Consider the following 27,439-nt stretch of genomic DNA (forward strand, 5'->3'; position numbering starts at 1 on the left):
GTATATGTCCCTGTTAATCCCTGCTTTTGACCTGGTCAACCTTGCTCACTTGCTGCTACACTTTTGACATTAACATTAACAACTTACTGTAAGTGTCACTGTCCTCCACCATTAGCTTAACTATCAAGTCTCTCATATGCCTTATGCTCTTTCTCTAACAGAAAGGCCACAGAGTTTCAACTTAACTCCTTTCTAATTTAACGTGGCACTGTGACAAAGTTGCATGAGTTAACATTTTCCACTTACACTGCAAGTTTCAATCCAATAGGATGACTAATTAACCCGATATATTCTCTTTGCTTCCTGTATCAGCAAGTTTTTTGCAATAGTTAGAAATGCATGTGATGCTTTTCACCAATGAGGTGGCTTAACATTTTCCAATGGACTAAAAGAATTAAATTACTGTAATATATATGTCTGGACTTAAGAATACAGTTTTGTGGCTCATCAAGTAGCCTTAAATGCAAATTGTCACTTGTAAAGGAGCTTCAACACATGCTAACATGTTAAGCTAGGCATCACACTGGGGGTAGAACTGAATACATTTCTTACAATCGTTCCTAAGGTTATCAATATCTTGGATTTGAGGACAGTGTAGGCCTTTGAGGCAAATGTGAGTGTTGATGGTCTCAGTTTAAAAGGTCTGTCTATGCACAAACAGACGCAGTGTGGTCAGACGACGGGTGGTTTGGGATGTGGGGAAAGAAGGAGCAAGAAAGGAGGTAAGGGGGTAGTGAGTGAAAGTGGGAGGAGTGTGTCTGGGTGTGGGACTGTCATCCCATTGAGGGGAGTAGCTGTGGTGTTTTGATCGAAATCCAGCAGATGTGGGAGAGAAGAGAGGGGTGTGAGTGAGAGAGAGAGGGAAAGAGAGAGAGAAAGATTTCCACCCACCCAACAAGGAGACACACTCATAAACAGCAGACAGACCGAGAGAGAGTCAGAAAGACACGGGATCTCAGGGCAACAGCAGTTCAAACAGTGTGGCAGACAGAAACAGAGTTTCATTGAGAGAAGATGATTTATTAAAGGGGAGGCAAAGTCACACAGACACACTCCAACAGCAATCACTAATAAACATAGAGCAGAAAGGCGAGCAGGAGCAGGCTAAAAACCTAAATATTCTATCATTAGCTTAAGAGGAAAAGTCTAATAAGGACACACTCAGTGCACTCTTTGCCCAACATCTCACACACATACACTGGTGCTGAGTGTGTGCTACCCAGTCTGAGGAGCCGGGCTGATACACCCCAACAAGTGGAGCATCAGGGAGGAAGGAGCAAGCAAGTGGATGGATGCCTTTTGCAGACTCAGCGGCCTGGACCCTCTGTGGGTGAGTTTGTGTTCACTGACCCTAAACTCACAGTCTCAACCTGTGTATGTGTTTATCTTCTCTTTTTCCAGGGAACAGTTAATGTAACACCATGTCCAGTTCAGTTACAAAAATATAGATTTTGGGTACATTTGGGTACATCTTATACTTTCAAGTTGAAATATTCCTGCAGCATTTAGATTTTTGTTTTTATTTTTGTTTTTCCAAGACTAAATGATGAACATTTGTTGTTTTATTGTGTGCAAATTTCTATGCATACCTTCTCAGCATTGATCAGGGGATGCATGTCATTAGTATTAGCAACATTAGCATGCTGCATTAGACAGGGTTTGACTTTTCATCAATAATTGATAGGATGAAAGCAGTCGGTTGTGTGCAGTTGAGGGAAATGTTAGTTGGCAGCACTTGCAAGTACTTGAAGAAAATCCCCATGGTACTCACTGGCCTTCTCAGTTTGCAGCCTGTAGGCTGTGAGCGCATTAGAAATCTAACCTACAGCAAGTGTGAATGGTAGACTACCTCTAATGCATATCAGATCTGCATTTACCGTCATCGTGCTCTGTGAGTCAGCTCCGTGAGATGCTGAGAAGTAGAGGTGCGTCACACTGAGAGAAATACTGTTGCTGGACAGGTTTTAAAGTCTTGTTTAGTAGCAAACCTCCACATTCTGAATCCCTACTCGAAAGTCGGAGAATGGCCCCGATCCAGCTGGAATTCCAGAATTATTGATGCACTCACTCCCAGCTTGCCTACCCCCCTCCCCCCCCCCCCCCCCCCCCCCCTCCTACTCTCACTCTCACTCTCTCTCTCTCTGTTTCTGGTTCTCATTATGGCTTTTTTCTGTTCTTTGCTTCTGCAAAACCTCAAAACAACAGCCAACAAACATGTTGAGAAAGTGAAAGTAAACTGTATATCATCTTGTTCAGTTCTGTTTGCAATGAAAGCTCAAAGAGTACAAGTGATTTTCTGAACTACATTACATCCATCACAAAACAAATAGGGTGTTTGGACAGTTGTTTCTTGTCTTGTGTTGGCGGAAAAGAACATTCAGTTATTAAGTGTGGCAATCAACCTTTCACATGCTTTTGGTGCAGCGTCATTGCTTTCTTATTGGTCATGGCCATGGGGTTGCAGCAGGGATTTATTTTGGCACTAGTACAAAATTGAACATGCACAATCCAGCACAGAAAAAGAAGTTGGATGCAGAAAAAGATTGCAGAAAAGTTTTTCAGAATGGACAAATCTGAAAGGGGCCAATTCAGGAGCTGGCAGCATCTTCAGTATCATGTTTCTTTATATCAAGCCATCCTTTAATTTTAGAAACCGGACACATCCTAGGCAAGGCTGTCAGAAAAGTGATCGAAGACAACTTGAATTATTATTCTTAGTTCATTCAAACCACGTACTCACATCTTGTTTTACACATAACCCTCGTGTTCATACCTGTTACAAGGTATTGAATTCCCTATTAAATCAGCACAGTCAAAGTCTGTACTACTTTCACATTATATTGTGTGTCAGGTAACAATAGACAGCTGCATCTCCCAAGTTGTCGGCATCGACTACTTTGCCGCGTACACTCAATCCAAGTGTGAGAAATAGGGTAGGAACTGAGCAGAATGCACAATAAAGCACTTTGGAGAGAGTTTGACATGATGGATTTCTTACATAAAAGTGCCCTGTGCATCTGCCTGCCACTGACCGCAGGACTCAGAAGGGTCCGTGAAAGTAGCCTCCCACTCACTGCCTCTCAAGAGATTCATCACTTAAATGGGTTTTGGTGTATCAGTGCTCAAAAAGACCACCAGTATACCGTACGTGCAAATATGGTGTGTTTATTACATAACCATAACCACCTTTGCTATGAAGATTTGTGTGTGGATTTTTGGAACCCTGAAGTAGGGCTGGCAAAGAGGTTTTATTTGAACAAGTCACCTTCAGTCAGGCTGTGATTCAAGCCTTTGTGGTTTCAGAGGAGGCAAACAGTAGCGATTGATGGTAAACTTGAATTAATCACTCCTCATGCTGAGACATGCGGGCCCCAAGAGAAGTCGCATCTCTCTCCATGCAGGCTGTCTATCTTGCCCTGGTTTACAGTTTGGTGGACAGTTTTTTCATAATGATCCTGCAGCTGCCATCAATTGTTGACTCGCAGGGCCAGACTTCTCCGACCATGCTCAAAACCACTTCCTGTGGTGACTCCACAGGGCAGCCCCATTAGCACAGACAGACACCCTGCCCCTCGTTAGGCCAGGGAGGTTATAAACAAGGGGTACAAGACGACAACAACAGGCCACTGTTTTTGTTTAACGAAAGACAACGCGCTACTGCGTCTGCTGTTGTTACATAATCACAAACTAAGGGCAGTATTTGCGTAACACACCTCGTCTGCAGATGGTTTACTAGCTTTTTAATATGTTGACAGCGTACATTGTCCTACTAAAATTAGGGAACAAGCTGAAGACTTTGGGCAAACATTTTCCAAAACTGACTCGCAAATGACAGCCTCTTTCAGCTCACACTCTCAGCCCTGGACATGGACACATTTTCTGTTGACTTGCTGTTCTTCTGTTGAGTTTTACTTCAAGTAATGAATCATAAGCATGGTGTCTGGATCTGAACCGTCGACCTTTTCTTTGTTGCAGGACTGGAACCGTACGTGGTACACAGCCAACCCAGACCTGACCCAGTGTTTCCAGAATACCGTGCTGGTGTGGGTCCCCTGTATCTATCTGTGGTTGCTGGCCCCTTTCTACTGTCTTCACCTCTACTGCCATGACCGCGGACGCATTCAAATGTCCTGCCTCTGCACCTCCAAGATGGTGAGATGTCACACAGACTTTGGCCAGGCTTCAATTCATTGTTTAAAGTTTTCTATAAGAAAGGAGCCAAATGTCTACTGCCTCTCCACAGAGGGAGCCCCAGTATCAGTTGAAAAATAATGAGAAATGTGACTGTCTGTAACCATGAAGCTTCTAAAGTTGATCCCCCATTGCTTTCTTGTCCTGTTCAGGCGTTGGGTTTCCTGCTGGCCTCCTTTGGCTTTGTGGAGTTCTTCTACATCCTGCTGGAAAGGAGCCAGGAGATCCAGCAGCACATGGTCTTCCTACTCAGCCCTATCATTCGCAGTATGACTGTGGTAAATACAGCAACTTCCTGACTTTTCTAAGGCTTACCCATAAATCTATCTTTCCAAATAGGATTTTTATCTGACTAGACTAAGTTTAAAGTAAATTATTTTAGCTTTAAAGCTAAATGTAGGCCCTCTTCTGACCATATACTTACATAACTGTATCAAAGGGTGGACAAGCAGCTTCCTGTAAAGTGATTCATCATTACATTAAGGTCTTACCTGCATGGATGAGGCTCAGGTCAGTTTGTGGACTCATTCACCTAAAACATTTTAAACATATTTTATTACGGCAGCATCTGGTATTGAAAAATGAAACTGGACTTCAATAGTTCACTTTAGAAACTATAAAAACAGTTTAATACAGTTTATGGATGTAGAAGAAAAGTTGCACAGTTAAAATGTGTCATTGAAATGTGTTCATGTATAAAGTGTTGCACATATGGACAGTTAAATACAGTAGAGAGGTCTATAGTGGATGTATATAGCTGAGTTCTTTTAAGCCATTAGTAATATTCATATTGATAAGCAAACTTATTTAGACATTTATCTCTGATTAAGTTGTATGAGATCATTTAATGAGGCTTGTGAGCAAAATAAACAGTGACTGTAAGAGGAATCAGAACTGAGTAATTGTGCATTAGTTTTGTGTAGTCCCAGTGAATCCATAGTTTGTACGAGGAAAAAGCTTTAAGAACTGAGCACTGACTATGTAGAAGAGGTGGACATTCACTTGTAGACTACCATTTTGAAGCCTCAAGAATGCTTTTTACTCTCCCGTCATGTTTTTCTGGAGGTAGATATAGTTGAGCAAGCATACTGCATACTCTATGATGGTTAGAGGTCACTGTCAAAGTAACTTAAAAAATGAATAAGCCATGCAAAAAAGCCTACCCTGCCCTGTCATTGATTTTACTCAAAATGGGAAATAACATTTACAAAATGAACATCATGCTTTTTTTAAATAATAATATAGACTAGCTTTTGTGATTATAATTGCACTAGGAAAATGTAGACTGAGTCAATAAATCAAGAAGTATAGGGTCATTTATTATCATTTCAATAAATAGCTTTCTCATATACATACAGTAACGCAAAATAAAGGCTAAGGCACTCAGAACTTTGAATCCAAGAGCCTGAGTTTACACTATAGAGCTATGCCTCTTTGATTTGTGGCTAAAATAACACACCTGACATCCTCCCTGCGTTGCTCGGGGTTACATAGGAGTTTTGGGAATAAGTCGGCCTGTGTCCCGCTGGCTCTCATGCCAAAGAGAGAAATTGTAGAATATATAGCCTCCGTACAGTATGTTGGCCAGACACTGAGGTGCTAAGATGCACAACAGCGGATAGATTTACAGTGCTGCAGGAAGTGCAAATATTACAGTACCATGCGAACATAGCCTGTATTTGACCATCAGTCATCAGAGTGCAGAGTACATATGTAATGACATCAGTTACTATTTGATGTTGAATGAATGCACGGATATATGTGGAAAGTTCCAATACAATGAAAAATGTTATGGTATGTGCTGTGCATGTGAGAGACCAAATGTCATTTTAATGAAATGATACAAAGAGGTAATATTTTAGAAGTTTATAGAGACTTCCCTTTTTTTCCAAAAACAAATGCTCTGTCCATTTCCCCATGATCACTGCAGATCAAAGGTCGGTCACACATAAGCGCGGCCAATGACTAAGTTGTGTACTCTAAGTGGATGGTCATTGCTAGTGCATCACTATATGAAGTTAGTTGATGCATGTCCAAACATTTACTTGAACACAAACGAGCTGTTCAGTTTTTTTTCAAGTAATCCTGAGTAATCCTATACACTTTATACAAGTTCACTAAAAGGTCTTCCAAACTTTTGGTTCATCTTTTAAGAGCACCAAACCGCCAAATACAAAGGTGATGATACACAATTGTAGCTTAAGTCAAACCTAATTACATAGAAAGGTTCAGTCTTTATATAGGCTTCAGGTGTGCTGTTGGACGCTTTGACGCCAATTTCTTCTTTGAGCGCCATTGTTCTGACCAAAACAGTATTTAAGGTGCTACGTGTTAAATTGTAATGCCTCTGCATTAAGGAAGAGAAGACAAAGGATATAAAACCTTCATCCAATTTTCTTAGGAATAAGAATCTGAGGTTTTGAATCAACAGAACCATTACCAGAATCTATAGTATGCACGTTGATCTGCACAGGTCTGAGGAGAAGCAGCTCTTAAAATCCAAGACTTGTGTTCATTTTTTTAAGCGTAGATGAGATCTTTAATCTTTCCAAATGTTTTCTTACTCTTCTAAATCTTCCATCAAAATTAAGTGTAACCCACATGGATCAAGGTGGCATGAAGGGTGGGCTACAGAACATTTGAGAAGAAGACGGCTGGTTTGTAATCATAGAAATGTTGTGAATGACTCAGTCTGATGAAAGGCCCTGGATGTTTCTCCAGAGCACATTGATCCCACTCATTTTCGTCAGATTTTAAATGATACTTCACAGAGTAGGAACAAACAGAAAAGGGGTGCAGCTCACAGCACGGGTGGCATGGCAGGATTCGAATGCTGTTTATCCTCCGCAGAAACGGTGTAACATAACAACACAGTAGAAGGTTGCTTAGGTGTTGTACCCCAGTCGGCCTCTAAAGCTATCCAAGTTTAACTTACAAAGCTTCCTCTCTCAGCAGCCTCACACAGCTCCTGTTTAGACTCACTCTCTCCAAGTCAGACAGCTTTGCCCACCTGTGGTCTTTTCAGACTCCTGAGTAAATAGCAGCAGGTTCTTAGGTAATAAAAATGCACTGAGACATCTCTTATAGAGAGGGATACATTTAAAAAAAAAAGGCTCATTTATTTTGAGGGTATATTTATCACTGCAGGGGCAGAAAACAAACATCTGCCAAATCATATTAAGAGCTGTCATCAATCTTTAAAATCTATTTGCCAGATATATCTTTAACAAAGGTTATAATTTTCTTGATGTTGATTGTAGCCACCCGCCTCCACCCACCCCATTGGGAACACTGCGCTCTTGTTGCTCTGACCGACTTGTTTTGTTGACCTTCAACTCCAGTTAATGTATGGGAACAGTTTTGCTTCGAGTCAGCCAGCTTAGGAACAAATCGTGGTCACTATTGATGAAAAGTACACGCATGATGCTGACTATAATCAGCAATACCATGACGTAAAACTCTATTCCCTCCCCGCCACTGCACACTTCCCATGTAATTATAAGGTAGGGTTTTGATTCAGAGCTTAGTGATAGACTTAGTTCCACCCACTGACTTGTACAAACAGATGGGCTGATGGTTTGCAGCAATATGGCAAGTCAGAGCGGAAGGCTAGGAATAGGAAGGTCCTTTCCCCTGGATGCTGAACCAAGGTCATCTTTAAGTTTAAGGTTTGGATGGGGGCTGATGCAGCCTCTACCTCACCAGTTCAGGACTCAAAGTACCAACGGAAAAGGACATAAAGTTCTAGCGATGGGCTTGGTACTACTGACTTACATTATGTGAAGAAATACACATTGACAAGCCGATGATCATGAAGCAGCATTTTACAGATAGGAGCCAGCTTTTTCCCTCACTAGTTGTTGGAGACCAAATAAGGGCAAAACAGAGTATCCAGTATGTTAACTTGCAGAGAGAATAAAAAGTCTATTTGTTGTGTGAGTCCAACTATAACTGGACATTTAAAAAGCTTGTAAATATGTTAGTCTGACTGAAATTACAGTGGGACGATAAAGATGTTACGATTCATTCACTTTTGCATGAATACGCTTTTATCTGACCCAAACTAGGACTGGGCATGTTCCGTAGTCCCCAGGCCGGGCTTTCACCCAGAAATCAAACAGCATAAATGCATACTAAAGCAAAAGCCGCATTGACGTCTGCCAACCAATATCACCATAAGCTAGAGGGATAGCGCATTCAAGTCAGGTGGACAGAAGCCTCTAAATTCCAGGTATAGTCATGAGTACCTGTTTGTCTGTATGCATCCCTCAGTAGACTGGCAAGTATCAAACGTGTAGGAAAAATGACTGAACAAAAGAAGGAATAATCAGCATGCCACCACAGCAAACAGCCTTGGTGTTATTTACATAAGTTCTCCCTCTCTGCCACAACACAGAGATGTGTACATGTCTTTCCATAGCATACATCAGTTTGTTGACGTGAATAGCTTATATAACTACCAGACCACTGTAGTTTAGAAGAGGACAGCACTGTGGCTCATCCCAAAGTTAGCAACGTGGTACTCATTATGAAACCCAAACCCATTTTTCTCCTGACTTGATGATAAGCTGGCATGACATAGTGACGTCTCACTCGGCCAATTACTCAGAGAGGGGCCATTTATAGTGGTTTAGGGACACATGCACGACTCCTTTGAGGACAGACCGCCATTTACAAACGCTGAATCAGTCTGTTTTGTTTAGTTAAGTTTTGCCTTCAAACTACACTGGATTATTATGTTAAGTAATGTGTGCTTTTAATTTGATGGATAGATGTAGAGACAGGAACGTGAGGAGAGAGAATAGGGAATGACATATACCAACCAGTGTCACAATAGGGAATCAACCGGCAACCTGTGTATCAAGACCGGTAGCCTCTGTACATGGAGCACCCGCTCTACCAACTGAGCTATACTGGTACCCCGATGCAACATTTTCTGTTTGCGAAATATCACATCTGTACAGGCTGCGGTCAGGGAATTCCCAAACCTAAGTTCTTACTCCAAACCACCATCAGCTGCATTCGATTAGAGCAAGAGTCTGATTAAAGCCTCCATGCTCTAGTGGCAACAACAAAAAACATCATCAGCTGATATTTAGAGATTGATGCTTTATTTTCTTTGAATGGATCATAGTGGGGCACTACTGATAAGGAGCTTGGAAATAAGTTTTCTCAGATATAATTGACAAAGAAACACACACATTAAAAACACTGCTTTATATGCTATTTCTTTTTCATCAGGATTAAAGTTTTGGCTCTCAGCCATTTTGTGAGGGAAGTTTTTTCTCTGCTGTGCTGCCAGCACTTGTAAATTCAAAAATTAAGTCTATTTGTCTCTCTGTGCTTCCTTTTTTAGATCTTAGCCTTATGCATCATCCAGTTTGAAAGAGTTAGAGGTTGTCGTTCCTCTATATTCCTCTTCCTATTCTGGGTCTTGGCTGTTGTCTGTTCCCTGGTGCCGCTCAGAGCAAAGATCCAGCTGGCCATGGACGAGGTAAGTTTTCAGCCTATTTATTCATACAGAATATTCACACTTGACCTTATTATTTGATAGAAATGCCAACCTTATCCAATCCTTTATCTATAAACACTTAGTGCTCTGTGCATTCCTAGTATCCAAACTCTTGTGCTCTCTATATTTAAAATAAGGAATAACTCAGAGCTGAAGCTGAGGTGAAGGTGTCTGTCAGATTGAACTCGGTGAACCTGCAGTGTCAAAACTGCAATCAGGTCTAGTCCTACCCATCGTCTAGACGCAAGACTCCAGCAGCCCAGCTTGACATGTGCCCAGTGTCAGCAGAGAGTTTTATTTCATCCCCCTATTTTAACCAAAGTAACCTAAAGTTAACCAAGTGTTGGAGGATGACACTGCCAATTCTGGTCAAGCGTGTGTGTGTTTAAGTTTTCCTTTTCTTCCTGTGTATCCTGTCAGACACTGCAATCATTGTTGTATGGGGTAGGTTTCTATTTCAGCGCTCACTGCCGTGGGGCTGTCGCATTTGCATTTCTATAAAAAACACACAAACAGACACACACATCCATATTTCTGTTTTATCGTCTTCAGTGTGACATTCCCACACTGCTTGGGGGAGAGTAATGACGGCCCTGGGATAAATGCTGGTGAGACATGGCAGCCCAGGGTCAGACCAGAGGAACGTCAGCGCTGCGTTTATGGGCCTACACTGTTGTAAACACAGCCAGATGGAAATCTATGCATCCGCACTAATGTGAGGCCATTAAGAATTCAGACAAAGACATTTTAATGAACCCCATTTAAGATCAAATCCCCCACTGCGATACTTAGAAACACATTATGATTTACCATATTGGCATGCGTAGATTATGTGCATCAGATTTTCTTAAAATTAAGATTAATATCATTAAGGGGCTTTTGTCAGTCCTATGAGAGAACAGTAACTAGATATAAGGTAGCCTAGATATTATTTAAAGACTAAATTGAAATGGTCTCAATGCAAATAACTATATAAATTGGACAGGAGCTTATACAAAAGTGAAGAAGCACCCTACAACCAACAAAACAGAGAAAATTGTTGTTGACTTTCACTGTAAAAATTATGATGCAGCCAGAAAAATATCAAAATATTTGTGATAATTTTCTGTATTGCCAGAGTTAAATAACAAGAAAAACATCACTGTCTTGTTTTCTTGTTCAGTAAAGCTACTGTTAGCTAAATTATCTAATTAGCTAGCTTAAAAAAGAGACATAGTTTACAAAATGTACCTTGGTGAAGCTTTAAAACTCATAACTGCTACGCTCATATGTTCAAATCATTTTTTCTTAACAAAAATCAATATAGGCTATAAGCTAATGTGTTACTAATCAAGTAGGCCTATAAGTGATGCTGGTAAGACTATTTCGTTAACCCTGTGTAGAGCCAGGCTATGTGTTTCGCTCTGTTTTGTCTTAGTGCTAAGCTAAGATAAGATAAGCTAAGATTACTACCAGCAAGCAGTAGTTAGTACATTTTTTAAAAGTCAAATGTCTTCCAGTAAAACATATGGCAACATGGCAAAGTGGCTTGTACGATTCAGTTTCAAAAATAATTAATTTTCAATTTCAATCTTTCCCTTTTATTCCAGTGGTTATGCTTTTCTAAACTAACATTTTAAAGCTTATCTGATCCCACTTGGCTTTATTTCACAGATTTGTTATGGTTAAAAGACTGACGGTTTAGAAGTGCCTTTAGAAGAACCTTATTTGTTCCCTTACTGAGACATTTTCTAAATATGTAAAAAATAAAGTGTTTAATTCACCTTGAAGCACTAATGGCTGGAGTTGACAGGGTTCATGTTTGCAGACCCTTGGCCATTCTTAGTTGCTCGAACCACATTTTTCCCACCCACTCTCCGACCATTCTGACCCAGTTTTTCACTGTGTGGCCGGATCCATTTGGCCCCTTGATATCTTTTTTCTGGGCGCTGCGCCACACTTTTCATAGAAAGTCATTTTACTGTTTACCATGGCTCTGACTTTTATTCATACCCGTACCGCTGAACAACACACTGGCTGTGGCAGTGGCAAAGACCCACTAGTAAACAATGCGCCTGCCAAAACCCAGAGTTTCTGTACGTCAAGAATAACATGCGAGTCCTACATTTCACAAAAGGCTCTGAGTGGTTAATATTGCAGCTGCTGCCTTGATTGAATGTAAGGGAGGTGGTTTGTAAAACCACAATCTCGCTATTTACAGATACAGGCTCTTAGCGTGACTGAGAGGCAGATTTAACTATCGCTTCATTTATACAAAGTACACCATTAAAGACTTGGGTTTTCACCCTGTTTCAGCTTTTATTTCTAAAATACTCTTTATTGTGTCTGTGATCGTGGTGTGTTAACTGTATCCTCTGCTATACAATGTGTAAGCATTTGAAAGGCCATGTAATGAATTTAGTGTTGTTATGAAACTGCAAACAGAGCCAAAGATAAATGACGCTGTTTCCCACAGGATGTTGCGGAATTTGTTCATGAACATTAAAAGAGATGATAAAACCAAATCGCATTTTGATCTTTATGACAACCCTGTCTCTTGATGCAAAACAATGTTATTTTTCTGTGGCCTATGCCTAGCCATGAAGACAATTATTTGTGTCTCTTGTTTAAAAATAAAGGTCTCACTTACGCAACTTGTCCGAAGTAGTTTTAAATAAATACAACCGAAGAGCTCTAAGTGGAGATTCTGGTATTTATAACCCTGCAGCAGCCCCTAAAGTGTTGTTTTCTTATTCCACAGGGCATTGCCTCTGATATCGTACGATACCTCGCCTTCTTCTCCTACTTCACAATCCAACTGGCCCAGCTCTTCCTGTGTTGTTTTGCTGACCAGCCTCCAGAGGGGAAAACCGTGTTGGAAAAGGTAGGCTGAGGAGAATGAATCCCACTTCCGCTGACTCAAATCCAGTAGCAAGGAAAGAAAATGTCTCAACAGCTATCTTGTGGTTTTCAACTTTTGTTGTGAAGACACTTTTGCCTTATGGAGGAAATGATGTGATTCACATCCCAGCTTCCTCTCCCGCTCTCTTTGCATCGCTCTGGCAAATCCTGAGGGGTGTGTGAAAGACCGTGTGTGTGAATGACTGTGTGTGTGTTTGACGGTGTTCTCCTGCATACCTTCAACAGAACTCACTCACCTCAGCTTTGGATAACATCATGACTGCTGCTTAGAGTCCATGACCAAACAACAGCACAGGAATTACATAATACAGTCACTTGACTATCCCATGAATCATCAGCCTGATGAACACGTTTTCAGAATCAAAACGGTTAGTTGACTCAGGACTGCTGACAGGTGAATGAAAATGAGCCCCCTGTCAATCAAACAGCCCAGCTATGTCATATTTCCCCGGTGACAAACAATCAAAACAGCTGGAAAAGTCCCTAACAAATTCGCGGCCCGTGGTGAGAAGAGGTCGAGGGTGCAGAAGCCACAGTCTGGCGGGGCGGACACACCCATCGGTCGCTCCCTGGTGTGTCTTCCTCTTCTCCCTCCACCACCTCCTCCCCTCAGACCCACGCTCTGGTTAGAGTTACTCACAGCAAGAGAGGAAGCGAGGGGATGAAGAGCAAGAGGGCTGGTAATGAAGAGCGCAAACACCCTGGTGAGGGGGTGGCAGGGCGGAAAGATGCCATAAAGTATGCGTGTGATGACAAACTTTCTGTGTGTGTGTTGTGTGTGTGTGTGTGTCCAACTTGTACGGTTTCTGATGACACATTTCCCCTCCGTCTGCACTCGACCTCAAAACGTCACAATTGACTCTGCGCTAACACTGAACTCTATTTATTCTGTCCTGTGGGAGTTCATGGCCTTTGCTTCCCACAACGGACCACCAGACTGAACAGCACTGTTTACACACATTAGCATTCTAAAACACACGCCTCACAAATGCACCATTTAACCATTTAACCATCAACCAAACGTCTCTGAAGCTCTGTGTGACTCGAAAACCAGATTTATTGCGAATAAACAAAATTGAGTTTGGTGTTTAATCTGTTGCAGAATCCCTGTCCCGTCAAAGATGCCTCTTTCCTGTCGAAGATTCTCTTCTGGTGGTTCACTGGGTAAGATGGTTCTTCAAAACCCTCTAATTTTTAGTCTCCTGTTGACTCACTGCAGCAACAGTTTGTACTTGTTTACGATCATGTGTGTGTGTTGTTGAAGATTTTGTGGGTGAGTAATCTCCACGCTCCCTCCTCAGGCTTGTTGTGAAAGGATATCGCACCCCACTGGCAGCCGAGGACCTGTGGACCCTGAGGGAGGAAGACACATCAAACAAGATCATCTCTGAGCTGCAAGAGGATTGGACAGCCGAATGTGCCAAAATTCAAAAGTGAGAACATCTGATAATTGATGTGTTAAACCTGAAATTACTGACTCCAGTAATTTGGTTCTGCACTTTCATGAATTTAAGAGACTCATTGACAAAACAAGACGACAGACATGCAAACTGCTCTATGAGGCTGTAATTTGTCTCAGTGTTGTTTTGACCTACATACCAAAGTCAGGATGCAAACATGTTCATGATGACAACACTAACATACTAAAGCTTGTTTGAATAATGCACACCAGTTTAACAATCCTAGTATATTCTAATTATTCAAAGGGTTGTCAGAGATATCACAGTTCATCTTAGAGAGGTAGAAGTGTGAACAGCACATACCCCTGCAATCCATCCAACAGGGGTTGAGAGTTTTTAAACAAATCATTAGCGTTTTTAGGATTCATCATCTGAGGCCCATGCATTTGAGAAGTAACTTTCTTCATTATGCCTATGATCTGATGAGCCTTGTGATTAGATTACTCATGGTCTATGTTCTTTCACACATGCACAAAACTCCTGAACATTTTTTTACCCAGAATATACCCTAACTTCTTCCATTAAAATGTTCCCTTGAAATCAAGGTTTAGCTGGACATACTCAGGATATTAATTGTGAAAACTTCCAATTTCAAGTAGCATTGGTATACTGTAAAGGCAGAATTCTGTCATTAAAGTGTTGGACTCTCGCTTCATCTGCCATCTTTGGTTTCTGCAGTTTCTTTTTTTAATGTCCTTAGGCCCTCCTCCTGTCAGTCAGGATCACTTCACATAAGTGAATAAACAACTCAGGAAGATTTCAGGGGCAGGCTGTCCTCAATTCAATTTGTCTCCAATTATTCAGGAGAGCATGTGTGAAACAACTTTAGAAAGCTATGAGCTGCAGCATGTTTTGTTTTTTTAGATTACTTTCTTGGGCGTTTTTCACATTCATTAGAAATGAGTGAAGACACAGACAGGAACCAGGGAGGAATGCTATAATATAGCTTATCCCTGACGGGATTGAGGTTATATTGCATGCGCTGTACCCGCTAAGTAAAGGCGTTTCAGCAAGGAGAAACATGGTGAAGAAAGCAGTCTTCAAAGGGGAAAGACACGTGTAGGATATAAACATTTAGTCTTTCATGCTCCCTCTGGCGCGTGTGGCTTCTTCTTTTGCCACATGCTTGTGATTTACTGCACAGCTCTCACTATTGTCACAGCCAAAAAAATCAATTCCATTTTATTGCAATGTGGCTGAACGTCAGCATTGTGTTTGTTGAGTTAATGACTCAAACAGACCATGACATAGCCATGATTGCGGTACATTGAAATTCGGGATGTCTCATCAGCAGAGGCCTAGAATAGTTCTGAAGGCGTACCCTGAGGACATCCAGCACCAGAATGTCAAGAAAAGTGCCATGTGTCATTTCAAATCGTGTTAACAAGTTCCAGCACTTTGAAGTTCTGTCCAAGTCCAATAATTATGTCGGCAAGTAATGTCTTTTACTGCAGCTGGTGAATTCTTCAGCTATCAGGGATTATAACAATAACAAGTTTTTGTTCCTCACCCCCTGAATACAGTTAAATAATTAACCAGCGCCAGCACCATGTTGAGGCATCCTTGACACAGATGTCTTGTCCTTAACTTTGTTCTCCCCTCTGGCAGGCAGGAGAAGGAATTGGCGTCGGGTGTGGCGTTGGGAAGCAGACTGCCAGACCAGGCTCAGCTGCTCAGGAAGCTGCAGAAGGAGCAGAGCTCTGGCTTCTTCCTGCTCAGGACGCTTGCACGAAATTTCGGTCCATACTTTCTGACTGGCACCCTGTGTATCATATTCCATGATGCCTTCATGTTTGCCATACCCCAGGTGTTAAGGTAAGACCTAAAGAAGAAGTACACAAAAAGCCTAGTCTGCCCTCAACATCAATTACGTCTGGCTAAAATATATGGTTGCCAATATTTAGATTTATTAGCTGTATCAAAACCCCAAATCCTGAAGTATAGGGCGTTTGGTTTTGGGGTTGCTGAAAGCCTCAAAAATACAAAAACAGTACATATCCTTGTGGATAGATTTGCTTATTCTGCATGCAGCCTTGAATCAGGCAGTTGGTCTTTGTTTTCGAATAGCCTATACGACGGTAACTGTTGCAAGATGTGTCATTTAAAAAGATGTATTGTTGTTTAGTTTTTCAAATATAACTTATTTAGTGGTCAGACACCCACAAACCAAAATGCATTGAGTGCTCTGTCTGAAGGAAAGCTGAAGCCAATATTTCCCAACCTTAAAGCTCGGACTGCATTTACCTTGAAGGACTGCAATCTAATCTGAAGTATGAATTGATTTTATTGTCCATTTTGGAAATGAACACTCTATTTAAAATTGGATATTTATGTAAAAGAGATTGTTTATTCCTGGTATGGAAGTTTAAAGAAATGTCCCCTACATTGATCTATTTTCAATTAGTTGTGACACAGACAAGCAAATAACAACAGAAGCTGGCAGTAGTGAAAAACAGGTCATGGCTGAAGCACCACCCGCCGCACCATCCCACTCGCCAGACTGGAATGTTGTTGTGATGCACAGCACAGAATCAGTGGAAGTGTTAATTACGGTCATGAAGCTGTGAGCAAGAAAAGTAGACGGGACCGCAGCCCTCCAATGCTCCAGTACGAAGGACAGGCAGAGAGGGAGAGGAGTCTCTAAATGGCAGAAATGTTGTCGCACCACAATAAGAGCACCGCCGGCCAAGAGTGAGGGCAGCACGGCCACAAGCTGAGCTCTGTTGTGCAATGCGAGCTGCTTACACCAGACAGCCAGCAGCCGCAGAAGCACTCCAAGACCACTGGTTTAAGACCCAAACTGAAAGTTAAATAATACCAAGATTGAATGAAAAACACATAAAAAAATCATGTTGACAGGGTTAAAACCAACCAATGTCTGATATGATGATGATTTTATCATTCTTTCCAGGGAAATCACAGGGTGTTCATACAGTAAAGACATGACACTGATGTGCAGACATTAAACTGAACATCCTCTTAAAATGTAATTATTTGCTTTTCTTCTTCAACAGTCTTCTTCTTGGTTTCATGAGAGATGAGGACGCTCCTCTGTGGAAGGGCTACTTCTACGCCACCCTAATGTTCCTGCTGTCCTGTCTCCAGTCTCTCTTCAACCATCAGTACATGTACACATGCTTCACAGTGGGAATGAGGGTGAAGACGGCAGTTATGGGCTTAGTGTACAGGAAGGTAGGTCAATCTGCATTTAGGGACCTGTAACCAGATGCTAACCTCAAGACACAATAAAACAAAAGGGTTTCTCTGTGTAACTGAGGGCTAAAATGTCTCTGCCTTTGTTGTCAATCCAGTCTTTAGTGATAAACAGCGCTTCCAGGAGAACGTGCACTGTGGGCGAGATCGTGAACCTGGTTTCAGCAGACACTCAGAAGCTCATGGACTTCGTGGTCTACTTCAACGCTGTCTGGCTGGCTCCAATTGAAATAGCGCTTTGTCTCTTCTTCCTCTGGCAGGTATGCCGACATGTACTGCACTCAAAATACAGCTCAGTCGTGCTCAGCTACACTTTAGAAAAACCTTGACACCATTTTATTCACTCTTTTTGCTCAGCATCTTGGACCATCAGCTTTGGCGGGGATTGCAACTGTCATTCTCATTTTTCCACTCAACGGATTCATCGCAAAGAAAAGGAGCAAGCTACAGGTAAAAAGCCATATGAGTAATTCTTCACACTTTCACTCCAGTAGCCCTGACATCTGGCGTGTTAGGTCAGGGATGCCACAGCTGGTTTAGATAGTGGCCGAGGAGCCGTGTGGGTGTTTGGCCTGCATGGTACATTCTCTCTTGTCCTTTTGATGTCTGCCCCATATAACATGCCTGAAAAACAATGAAAGGAAAGGGTGGGCAGTAGGAAGACATGATTTTTCATTTCTTTGGAAAAACAACAGACAGTTCTATAAATGTGGATGCCATTTTAATCGAACTAAGTCTTGAATGCAGTGACCGCATCCCTGGCCCTTTGTTGTTTCCTTGTCATAAAAATTACTAAAATGTTACGAGCTATAAATTCTTTCTGAATTAAAACAAGTTCCATGATGTCCAGGAAAACTACTACAAGCGGCACAGCTGACAAACCCATGTTCACAAAAGAATGTATTTGATTTGGTATGGTAATTGACACTGTTCCAAAGTTGTAAACTTTTATTAATACACATAAAATGCACTTTGTCTGGTCAACAGGAGATTCAAATGAAGTTTATGGATGGCCGTATCAGATTAATGAACGAGATTCTTAACGGAATAAAGATCTTGAAGTTCTACGCCTGGGAAAAAGCCTTCCTGGAGCAGGTTTTGGGCCAGAGAGAAAAAGAGCTGAAAGCCCTGAAGAAGTCTCAAATCCTCTATTCCATCTCCATTGCATCGTTCAACTCCTCTTCTTTCCTGGTGAGTTTACCTAACAGGAAGACCTACTTGCTGGCGTAATGTTATTCATGTTCACACTATTAGTTAGCATGTTAGCATGCGCCATTTGCTAATTAGCAGATGCAAATGGTAAAGTTAGAAAGCAATTTATTGGACATTTTCAAACTTTGACCCAATGGTAGAACTCAGTAAGGAGTTGAGGCATCACCAGAATTTGAAAGGTCATCCTTAGGGGGACATGAATGTTGGTACCAATATGTGGCAATAGTTGTGTGATGAATTTTGACAGACTACATATGGAAACAGGATCACCAACATCATTACGTTTTATCTGCTGGATACCATGAATTTCTGTTTTGATCTCAATCTAGTTATTCAATGTTTAGACAAATGTGTCTGATTCATCTGTTGAGCCAACATAGAAATCAAGGTTGCCGTGTCTTGCTAGCGTGGCAAAAACTAAAAAAAAAAAATGAAATTGCATCCTTGTAACCTGTTTTGTAAGACTTCAGTGGGAATAAATGGGCTTTGGGCTGAGTGCCACAGACAGGGAGGGGAAGTAAGATAGTTTCCAGAGACAGACTAATGCATTGGTGATGAGTTTTTGATCTTTTGATGTGATATTTAGACTGTAAGAGAAATTCAGAAAAACACCAGACTCATCCTTTCAAGTGTCTCTTCAAGATCACCAATGACACAAGTTAACATCAATCCTCTTTTTCCCCAAGATTGCTTTTGCCATGTTTGGCGTCTATGTGACACTCGACGACAGGAACGTTCTGGATGCACAGAAGGTTTTTGTCTCGATGGCGCTGATCAACATCCTGAAGACCCCACTCAGTCAACTTCCATTTGCTATAAGCACGACTATGCAGGTTGGTGACATTTTAATTATATACTGCTCAGAGATGTTTTCTCCATCTTTGGTGCCAGTTGGGGTATATACTGTACTCATGGTCATATATGATGGCTATAGGTCAGTTTACTAACCACTGACTCTGTTTCAGGCTGTGGTTTCACTAAGACGACTGGGAAAGTACCTGTGCTCAGAGGAACTGAAAGTGGACAATGTCTCAAAGGCACCATTGAGTTCTGGTAAGGGCCCCACCCATGTATACGTAAACTATTACATAGAATGAATAAACAACTATACTGCACATTCAAATTCACCCATTTCCATAATTTGTTGCGTTCTGCACACTGCCTGAAACCATAGGCTGTCATAATCAATATAAGCTTCCCACAAGATTTGTTGTTTATATCTGTGGAGTACCACAGCCTTGTATGGATCATGTGCACTGTCACTTCCCGGGTCTCATGCTGACTGGTAGACAGGGTAATTATAGGATGTTTCGATTTAGTGGTTGAATGTAAATCACAGCATGAATTCAGACATATGAATCATAGAGGAATAAAAAAAAAATACTGCACTCTTCTGTCTGTAATCTGTCAACACTTCCTAAGACAGCTTGTGAAAAAGCAACAGCTCTGTAATTTGTATGATTAAGCAAATTCACTTGTAATTACGCCCAGGCTGCGCACTGACGACTAACTTCAAGGGGGAATTTTGTTTGTTTGTCATTCAGGTGGACCGAACATGTGCCGTCTTCAAGTTTCTATTGCAGGTTTTGTTCATTATACTCCACTTTTCTTTTCTGTTTAGATGGGGAGGACGTGGCAATAGAAAACGGCACTTTCAGCTGGTCTGCAGAGGGCCCTCCGTGTCTTAAAAGGTATGAGTATAGAAACAGCAAGAATTAAACGACTACAACACTCACACTTAAAAACAACAAAGGAAGTCTTATAGGAAAATTCTCCTCTTTGTTGACAGGATTAATGTCCACGTGCCACGAGGTTCCCTTGTTGCTGTGGTCGGCCACGTGGGCAGTGGAAAGTCCTCTTTGTTGTCTGCCATGCTCGGTGAAACAGAGAAAAGAAGTGGCCGTGTGGCTGTTAAGGTAGTGAGCTTTTGTTCAACAAGTCAGTTCTATTCACAGTTTTGGCTTTCATTGAATAAATATTGAATCTTTCTTCTGACACTTGTCTTCACAGGGCTCTGTTGCCTATGTGCCTCAGCAAGCCTGGATCCAGAATGCCACAGTCCAAGACAACGTCATATTTGGCCGTGATAAACTGAAGTCGTGGTACAATAGAGTGCTGGAGGCCTGTGCCCTGATGCCTGACCTGGATATCCTACCTGCAGGAGATGCTACAGAAATTGGAGAGAAGGTATGGAATTGGATGAGAGGGAGAGTTGAAATAGTTTCCATGTCTCAAGATCATAGTAGATTAACTTTAAAACATTCTGTGTCCATGCAGGGACTGAACCTCTCAGGTGGGCAGAAGCAGAGGGTGAGCCTGGCCAGGGCTGTCTACAGAAAGGCTGACGTATACCTCCTGGATGATCCGCTGTCTGCTGTTGATGCACATGTGGGTCAACACATCTTTGACAAAGTTGTTGGACCAAAAGGAGTCCTCAGAGACAAGGTAATAAATGTTTAAAAAAAACCTGCAAAGTCTTTTCAATGTAGCTGCAAAGAGGCAAAACATGGTCTTACAACATCTAAACCGCTTACAAGAATGTGACCTGCACTATTGTTATGATAATATGGAAACCGTTACTTTGTTGACAGTTTTGTTTTCAAGAAAGCCTCAATTTTAGCATTGGATTGTGCTTACATCCTATTCTTTTCTGACCTGTGTGGCTTGCTTTACAGACCCGCATCCTGGTGACCCATGGGATGAGCTTCCTGCCACAAGCTGACCACATCCTGGTCCTGGTAGATGGAGAAATCACAGAGAGCGGCTCATACCAGGAGCTCCTCAGCCGCCATGGCGCCTTTGCTGACTTCATCCACACTTTCGCCAACACTGAGCGAAAAGAGAGCGCCATACAAAGAGGTGACGATACATTATTAATTTCACTTTTGGTTTTAAATTTTAAAAATGCTCTGAAATAATACCTGATGAATACATTTAGCTAAATGCACAACTCATTTGTATTTGACATTAGGTTTTTTTTTAAAAGGTCACAATTAATAAATACTGTCCTCTTCTTGCAGCTGGTTCCAGGCGGTCAAATGCTCGTCTCAGCATGGTCGACTTCATGCCATTCTCCAGAGACCTGTCACAGGAGCAGCTCATTGGGTGTGTAAACAAACATTTCAATTGTAAAAACTGTCATAAAACTGTTTAGAATCCCAAGCATCTTTTTTACACAACTGACCTCTGGACTCTCTTCTCCCTCCCTCCAGGGGTGACACCACTAATACCAACCTTCAAAACATGGAGCCTGTGTCTGAAACAGACCAGGAACAGGTACCAGAGGACCTGGGCAAACTGACTGTGGTTGACAAGGCTCGCACTGGAAGGGTGAGTCTAAAACTGCCTTTGGCTTCCCCTCACCTCTAAGGTGGAAAGATGGGATTTAAAGCTGAACCTTTGATCATCAGACTACTTTTTGTTTAAGGGGAAGCTTGTTGTAGTAAACCCGCAGAGAATAATCTCCAGACTCTGCATCTCCCCTCAGTTCAAAATTGCTTTTTTCAAACATACTTCAGCCCTTTACTTCAATTTCCAGCAACTACTGTTTTTGTTTACTCTCACTGCTCTCATAGCGATAGCTTCTGACTAAGTAGGTAACTGTGTTCAGTGAGAATAGTACTGCACTTTACAACCATTGCCCATAACCGAAAAACAGACAGGCTTGCTGGGACTTCCTTTCACAGTAACACAATTCAAAATGAATGATTATATTGCTCCAAATCCTAAAACCTCTTGATAACAAGTTTCTCCAATCCAATAAGGTGTCAGTTGTGTTTACAGATTGTTTCTGCTGCCTCCTAGTGGCCGAAAATCTGTTATCGGTTTAATGGACAAATAACATAAAACCATTATGTAAAAATAAATTAACCAGGGGCGACAGGTAGCCTAGTAGTTACTGTATATGCACCCCGTGTAGGAGGCTATTTTCCTTGTCACAGTTGCTATGGGTTCAAATCTGACCTCAGCCCTTTGCTGCATGTCATCCCTCACTCTCTCCTCCCAACATTTCCTGTCCCTCTTCAGCTGTCCTATCTAATAAAAATATAACCTCAAAAAAATGTCCTAATTAATGAAATTCCTTGATATTAAACTGAACTTTTCTTCTATGTTCTACAACAGGTGAGGTTGGACATGTACCAGAAGTACTTCAAGACAATCGGCTTGGCCATCATCATTCCCATCGTCTTCCTGTACGCTTTTCAGCAGGGCGCCTCACTGGCTTACAACTACTGGCTCAGCATGTGGGCTGACGATCCTGTTGTTAATGGCACTCAGATCGATACAGACCTAAAACTGACTGTTTTTGGAGCACTGGGCTTTGTACAAGGTTAGGAAGCACCATAAATACCATGCACTCTATCTGACTGATGTGTTTCTAGGTTTCTTTGTTTGCAAAATAAAAAAATGTGATTCCACACTGGGTCTTATTAAATGAAACCTCTTTCCTCTCTCTTCAGGTATTGCCATCTTTGGTACAACTGTGGCCATCTCAATCTGCGGCATCATCGCCTCTCGCCACTTGCACATGGACCTTCTGAACAACGTGCTGCACTCGCCGATGTCTTTCTTTGAGTGCACGCCCAGCGGCAACCTGCTCAACCGCTTTGCCAAAGAGATTGACGCCATTGACTGCATGGTCCCCGACGGTTTGAAGATGATGCTGAGCTACGTTTTTAAACTCATGGAGGTCTGCATCATCGTGCTGATGGCTACACCTTTTGCCGCAGTGATCATCCTGCCTCTGGCCTTCCTTTACGCCTTTGTTCAGGTACATTTTCTCTAATATATGAACTCCTACTTACGTTTTCTTTGAGAGCTTCAAGTTAAAGGTGGCTCCGAAAGTGCTGTTATCCATTACAGTGTGTTATTGGAAAGGTCCAGCCTCCAAAACCAACCCTGCTGATTTTGCTGTTCACTTGTGTTTTGTTCCCCACCTGCTGACATGGATGTTACTCACATTCACTATGAATTATGGGAAAATCCTCGGCTCTCCTTCTTGGTTTCACTCATTAAAGCTGCTGTTTTACTTTTCCACTGTGGGCTACAGAGCTTCTACGTTGCCACATCCTGTCAGCTGCGGAGGCTGGAAGCTGTGAGCCGCTCACCCATCTACACTCACTTCAACGAGACGGTGCAGGGCGCCAGCGTCATCCGGGCCTTTGGCGAGCAGACCAGGTTCATTCAGCAGGCCAATAAGAGGGTTGACTTCAATCAGACATCCTACTTCCCTCGATTTGTGGCGACTCGGTGAGACGATATATGATCATTATGTATATTTTTACATTCATTTGCTGAGTTGGAGTTCATGGAGGATGGAGATGATTTATACCGCAAAGAGTTTCATTGATTGCTTTACGATACATGTTACAAAAATAATTTGGCTTTGGTACTGAGGAAACAGTCAGGAACGCTTCTGCACACAGCTAAATCAATGTTACATCCATAGGTGGCTGGCCGTGAACCTGGAGTTTGTTGGTAATGGTGTGGTCTTAGCTGCTGCTATTCTCTCAGTGATGGGAAGAAGCACCCTGAGCCCAGGCATCGTCGGTTTGGCTGTGTCACACTCCCTCCAGGTAAGAGGCTCTGCCAACAAACACACACACTGGCACACATTCTCACTCAGTTGCACTAGAGGTATTCCAGTATAGGACTTGAAAAAACATTAAATGCACCACTTCAACTTCAGTTTCAATTAAAGTTTAAAAAGAGCAAATATAAATGCATTGCCTTGATCAGTCTGTGAAACTATTTTAATTGTAGGGTATAGAAAAAGATTTAAAGTAAACCTTATGCATTGAAATTTGCAGGTGACTGGAATCCTTAGCTGGATTGTGAGATCCTGGACTGATGTGGAAAACAACATTGTTTCTGTGGAGAGAGTCAACGAGTATGCTGATACAGCTAAAGAGGTCGGTGTTCCAAAAAATAAATATATGAATAAATCAATTCTCAGAATGCATTGCATCAGTAACAAATCACTGCAGTGTTCACTAGATCTCTGTAAAACAAGAGGGCCTTTGTTGTTCTCGACTCACTCTTTGTAACTGTCTCATTCAGGCCAGTTGGAGCATAGAGGGCAGCTCCTTACCCCCAGCCTGGCCCCAAAGAGGCACTCTAGAGTTCCAGGACTACGGGCTGCAGTATCGCAAAGGCCTTGAGTTGGCTCTGAAGGGAATTACCTTGCAGATTCATGAAAGAGAGAGAGTGAGTCAACAGCAGTTTGCAGGCTTAACCCGTCTGGATTGAATAAATTGCTTGGATCGCAGAATTGTTGTCATACACAGTTTTTGACTGATGACCTCTTTTCCAGGTTGGAATTGTGGGTAGAACCGGAGCAGGAAAGTCCTCACTTGCCTTGGGAATCTTCAGGATCTTAGAGGCAGCAAAGGGAAAGATCTTTATCGATGGAGTCAACATCGCAGACATTGGACTCCATGACCTCAGATCCCGCATTACAATCATCCCTCAGGTACGACACTAACAATAACAGAAATCAAGCCCTGGCTTTCATAACATAAACTGTTTTTAATAGTTTCTCTCCATATCCAGTATCAAATAAGACACTGTGAAATAATAATAATGTTTCCAATCTGGGCAGTTTTGTATTTTAAAAAATATCTGCTGTTCTCTCCCAGGACCCCGTGCTGTTCTCCGGCTCCCTCCGCATGAACCTTGACCCCTTTGACACCTACACTGATGAGGAGGTGTGGCGTTCTCTGGAGCTCGCTCATCTGAAAAACTTTGTGTCTAATCTTCCTGACAAACTGAACCACGAATGCTCAGAGGGAGGAGAAAACCTCAGGTACACAAGGACACTGATATGATGAAGTGCAATGCAGATAAACCACTCACCATTGTTACGCCTTGACAGTCACTAAAATATTATGACAGGCAATCTACAGACGGTGGTAACTTTTGATTGTATCCCTTTCTCTCCAACTCTTTGTCTGAGTAGTCTGGGTCAGCGACAGCTGGTTTGCCTGGCCAGGGCCTTGCTGAGGAAAACCAAGATCCTGGTTTTGGATGAGGCTACAGCTGCTGTGGACCTGGAGACAGACACACTCATCCAGTCAACCATTCGCACACAGTTTGAAGACTGCACTGTCTTGACCATTGCTCACCGCCTTAACACTATCATGGACTACACCAGGTACATAACAGTCCACTAGCAACTGACAAAAAAAGGACAATTTAAATAAATATTAATTTACATTAATTCATCCAATAAAATAACAAATATCTAATGACTACAGCTTCTGAAATGTGAGGATTTGCTGTTTTTCAGTTCTAAAGGAATAACTTCTGAAGCCATAAAATCTTTTTACTGAATTTAACAGAATGCAAATCAAATGCAAAGTTAAAGGCCAGGACCTCCCAAAACCAACAGCGTCATTTCAGACTTATAGAATACGTTTGATCAGTTGTGATGAGAAATGCTGGATCTAAAACCTGTCCTATTTTTTGCCTCCTAACAGAGTGATCGTCATGGACAGAGGCCACATTTCTGAAATGGACTCTCCGGCCAACCTCATTGCACAGAGGGGACAGTTCTATCGGATGTGCCGGGAAGCTGGGCTGGTCTAGGTCACCTTTGTGCTTCGTACCTCGGAGCTGGTGTCCTGTATACATGTGGCACCTTATTTGTGTGGCTTTCACACACACGTTCAATCTCGCCATTCCAAGCTTTGTGGCAGCTCAAACGCCTCTCCATGAGGGCATTGTCAATGAATCTACAGAGCAGCTGCAGTTGCAGCCCCTTTACATTGGTTTTCAACACACAGATATGCTGTTCTTAACCTCAGACGATGAAGATTCAAAAGAAAGCGACAGTGGACGGTTGAGAATCTTAAAACTTTAACGATTGTATATAGAGAAGTTGAGTCCATTTATTTCATTAAAGGATTTAGCCAGGAGCTGGAATGAAAGAGCCACACATCTTAAAGATGTCCATTCTCTTTTTGAATGGGAGCTATATTATTTTTGTAGTTTTTTGTAAGTTTAATGAAGCACATGACATATTATTGATGTTGTCTCAGGCTTTAATTTTGATGTTTACTCTTAAGCCTTGTGTACCAAAAAGGGGAAATTTTGTAATTGTAAATTGATTGAAATCAATTTTGTCTTCTTGTCCCAGAAACTGGGACAAAAAATAGTTTGACACACTAACCTTTAAAAGGTTCACCCCTGGCAAACACAGGGAAAGTGAGGTTTTCACTGCTTTAAAAATCAGAGCTTGAGGGAGCCAATACGAAGTTTTTATAAGTCAGGGAAATGAGGGAAACGTTGAAGTGAGCCAAGACACTAGCAGCTGTCCAACTATAGTGTGGTTGTTGTTTATTTCTGTCAAAGTCAAGTCAATGGAGCCTTGCTGGTTAGATTTAACCTGACACCGGTAGTGAAAGCCACAATGAATGAAGAGAATGCCTCTTCAAAACAATGGAGATAAATCTCTCAGTGATTGTCTCTCGGCCTCCACCGCACAACTGAGACCATACACACATAAGGAGATAAAAAAAGTATCTTTTTTTTTTTTTGGTGCTGACATAACAGACTGTAAATAGTCCACGATGAACTTTACTCTCAATTCGAAGGAAGAACCCAATGAACTTTCAAAGAGAAGAGGCATTTCCTGTTTTTTTGTCTTACTGGTTTAGACAATATATATTCAAAGAAAAACCTGAAAGTTTATTTATGTTATGTGACAAAATGTATTAAGTGTCCTTAGAAATAAAGGGATTGTTTTATATTTATACTTTTTATAACAAGCTTGTTCATTTTTCATTGACCATTTATTATTGATGTACTGTCTTGATAGATTCCTCATGCTGGATAATAAAATGTATCAGAAACTACTGTGTGGTTATGTTTTCATTTAAGGTCATGATGAGCAATATGATCTGTAAAAAATAAAATCATCTTAATAAATAGTCATGATCCTGTTGGGAAA

The 27,439-nt window shown here is 41.7% G+C and overlaps 1 protein-coding gene across 1 annotated transcript; it reads left to right on the forward strand.

Annotated features, from left to right (window-relative positions):
* Positions 1-889: 889 nt before the first annotated feature.
* On the forward strand, positions 890-27,439 carry abcc6a (ATP-binding cassette, sub-family C (CFTR/MRP), member 6a). Its single transcript, XM_061051362.1, has 31 exons — positions 890-1,330; positions 3,976-4,152; positions 4,344-4,469; positions 9,548-9,685; positions 12,444-12,566; positions 13,707-13,768; positions 13,906-14,037; positions 15,673-15,879; positions 17,079-17,256; positions 17,376-17,537; positions 17,635-17,727; positions 18,265-18,468; positions 19,176-19,322; positions 19,455-19,542; positions 20,111-20,180; positions 20,279-20,405; positions 20,500-20,676; positions 20,767-20,934; positions 21,165-21,348; positions 21,510-21,594; positions 21,702-21,819; positions 22,612-22,819; positions 22,950-23,260; positions 23,540-23,739; positions 23,939-24,065; positions 24,300-24,401; positions 24,550-24,696; positions 24,803-24,961; positions 25,128-25,294; positions 25,448-25,642; positions 25,968-27,439. The coding sequence occupies exons 1-31, from the start codon at positions 1,289-1,291 to the stop codon at positions 26,074-26,076; spliced, it is 4,533 nt and encodes a 1,510-aa protein (XP_060907345.1). The 5' UTR covers positions 890-1,288; the 3' UTR covers positions 26,077-27,439.

The sequence above is a fragment of the Labrus mixtus genome, chromosome 2 (assembly GCF_963584025.1).
Source record: "Labrus mixtus chromosome 2, fLabMix1.1, whole genome shotgun sequence".
NCBI lineage: Eukaryota > Metazoa > Chordata > Actinopteri > Labriformes > Labridae > Labrus > Labrus mixtus.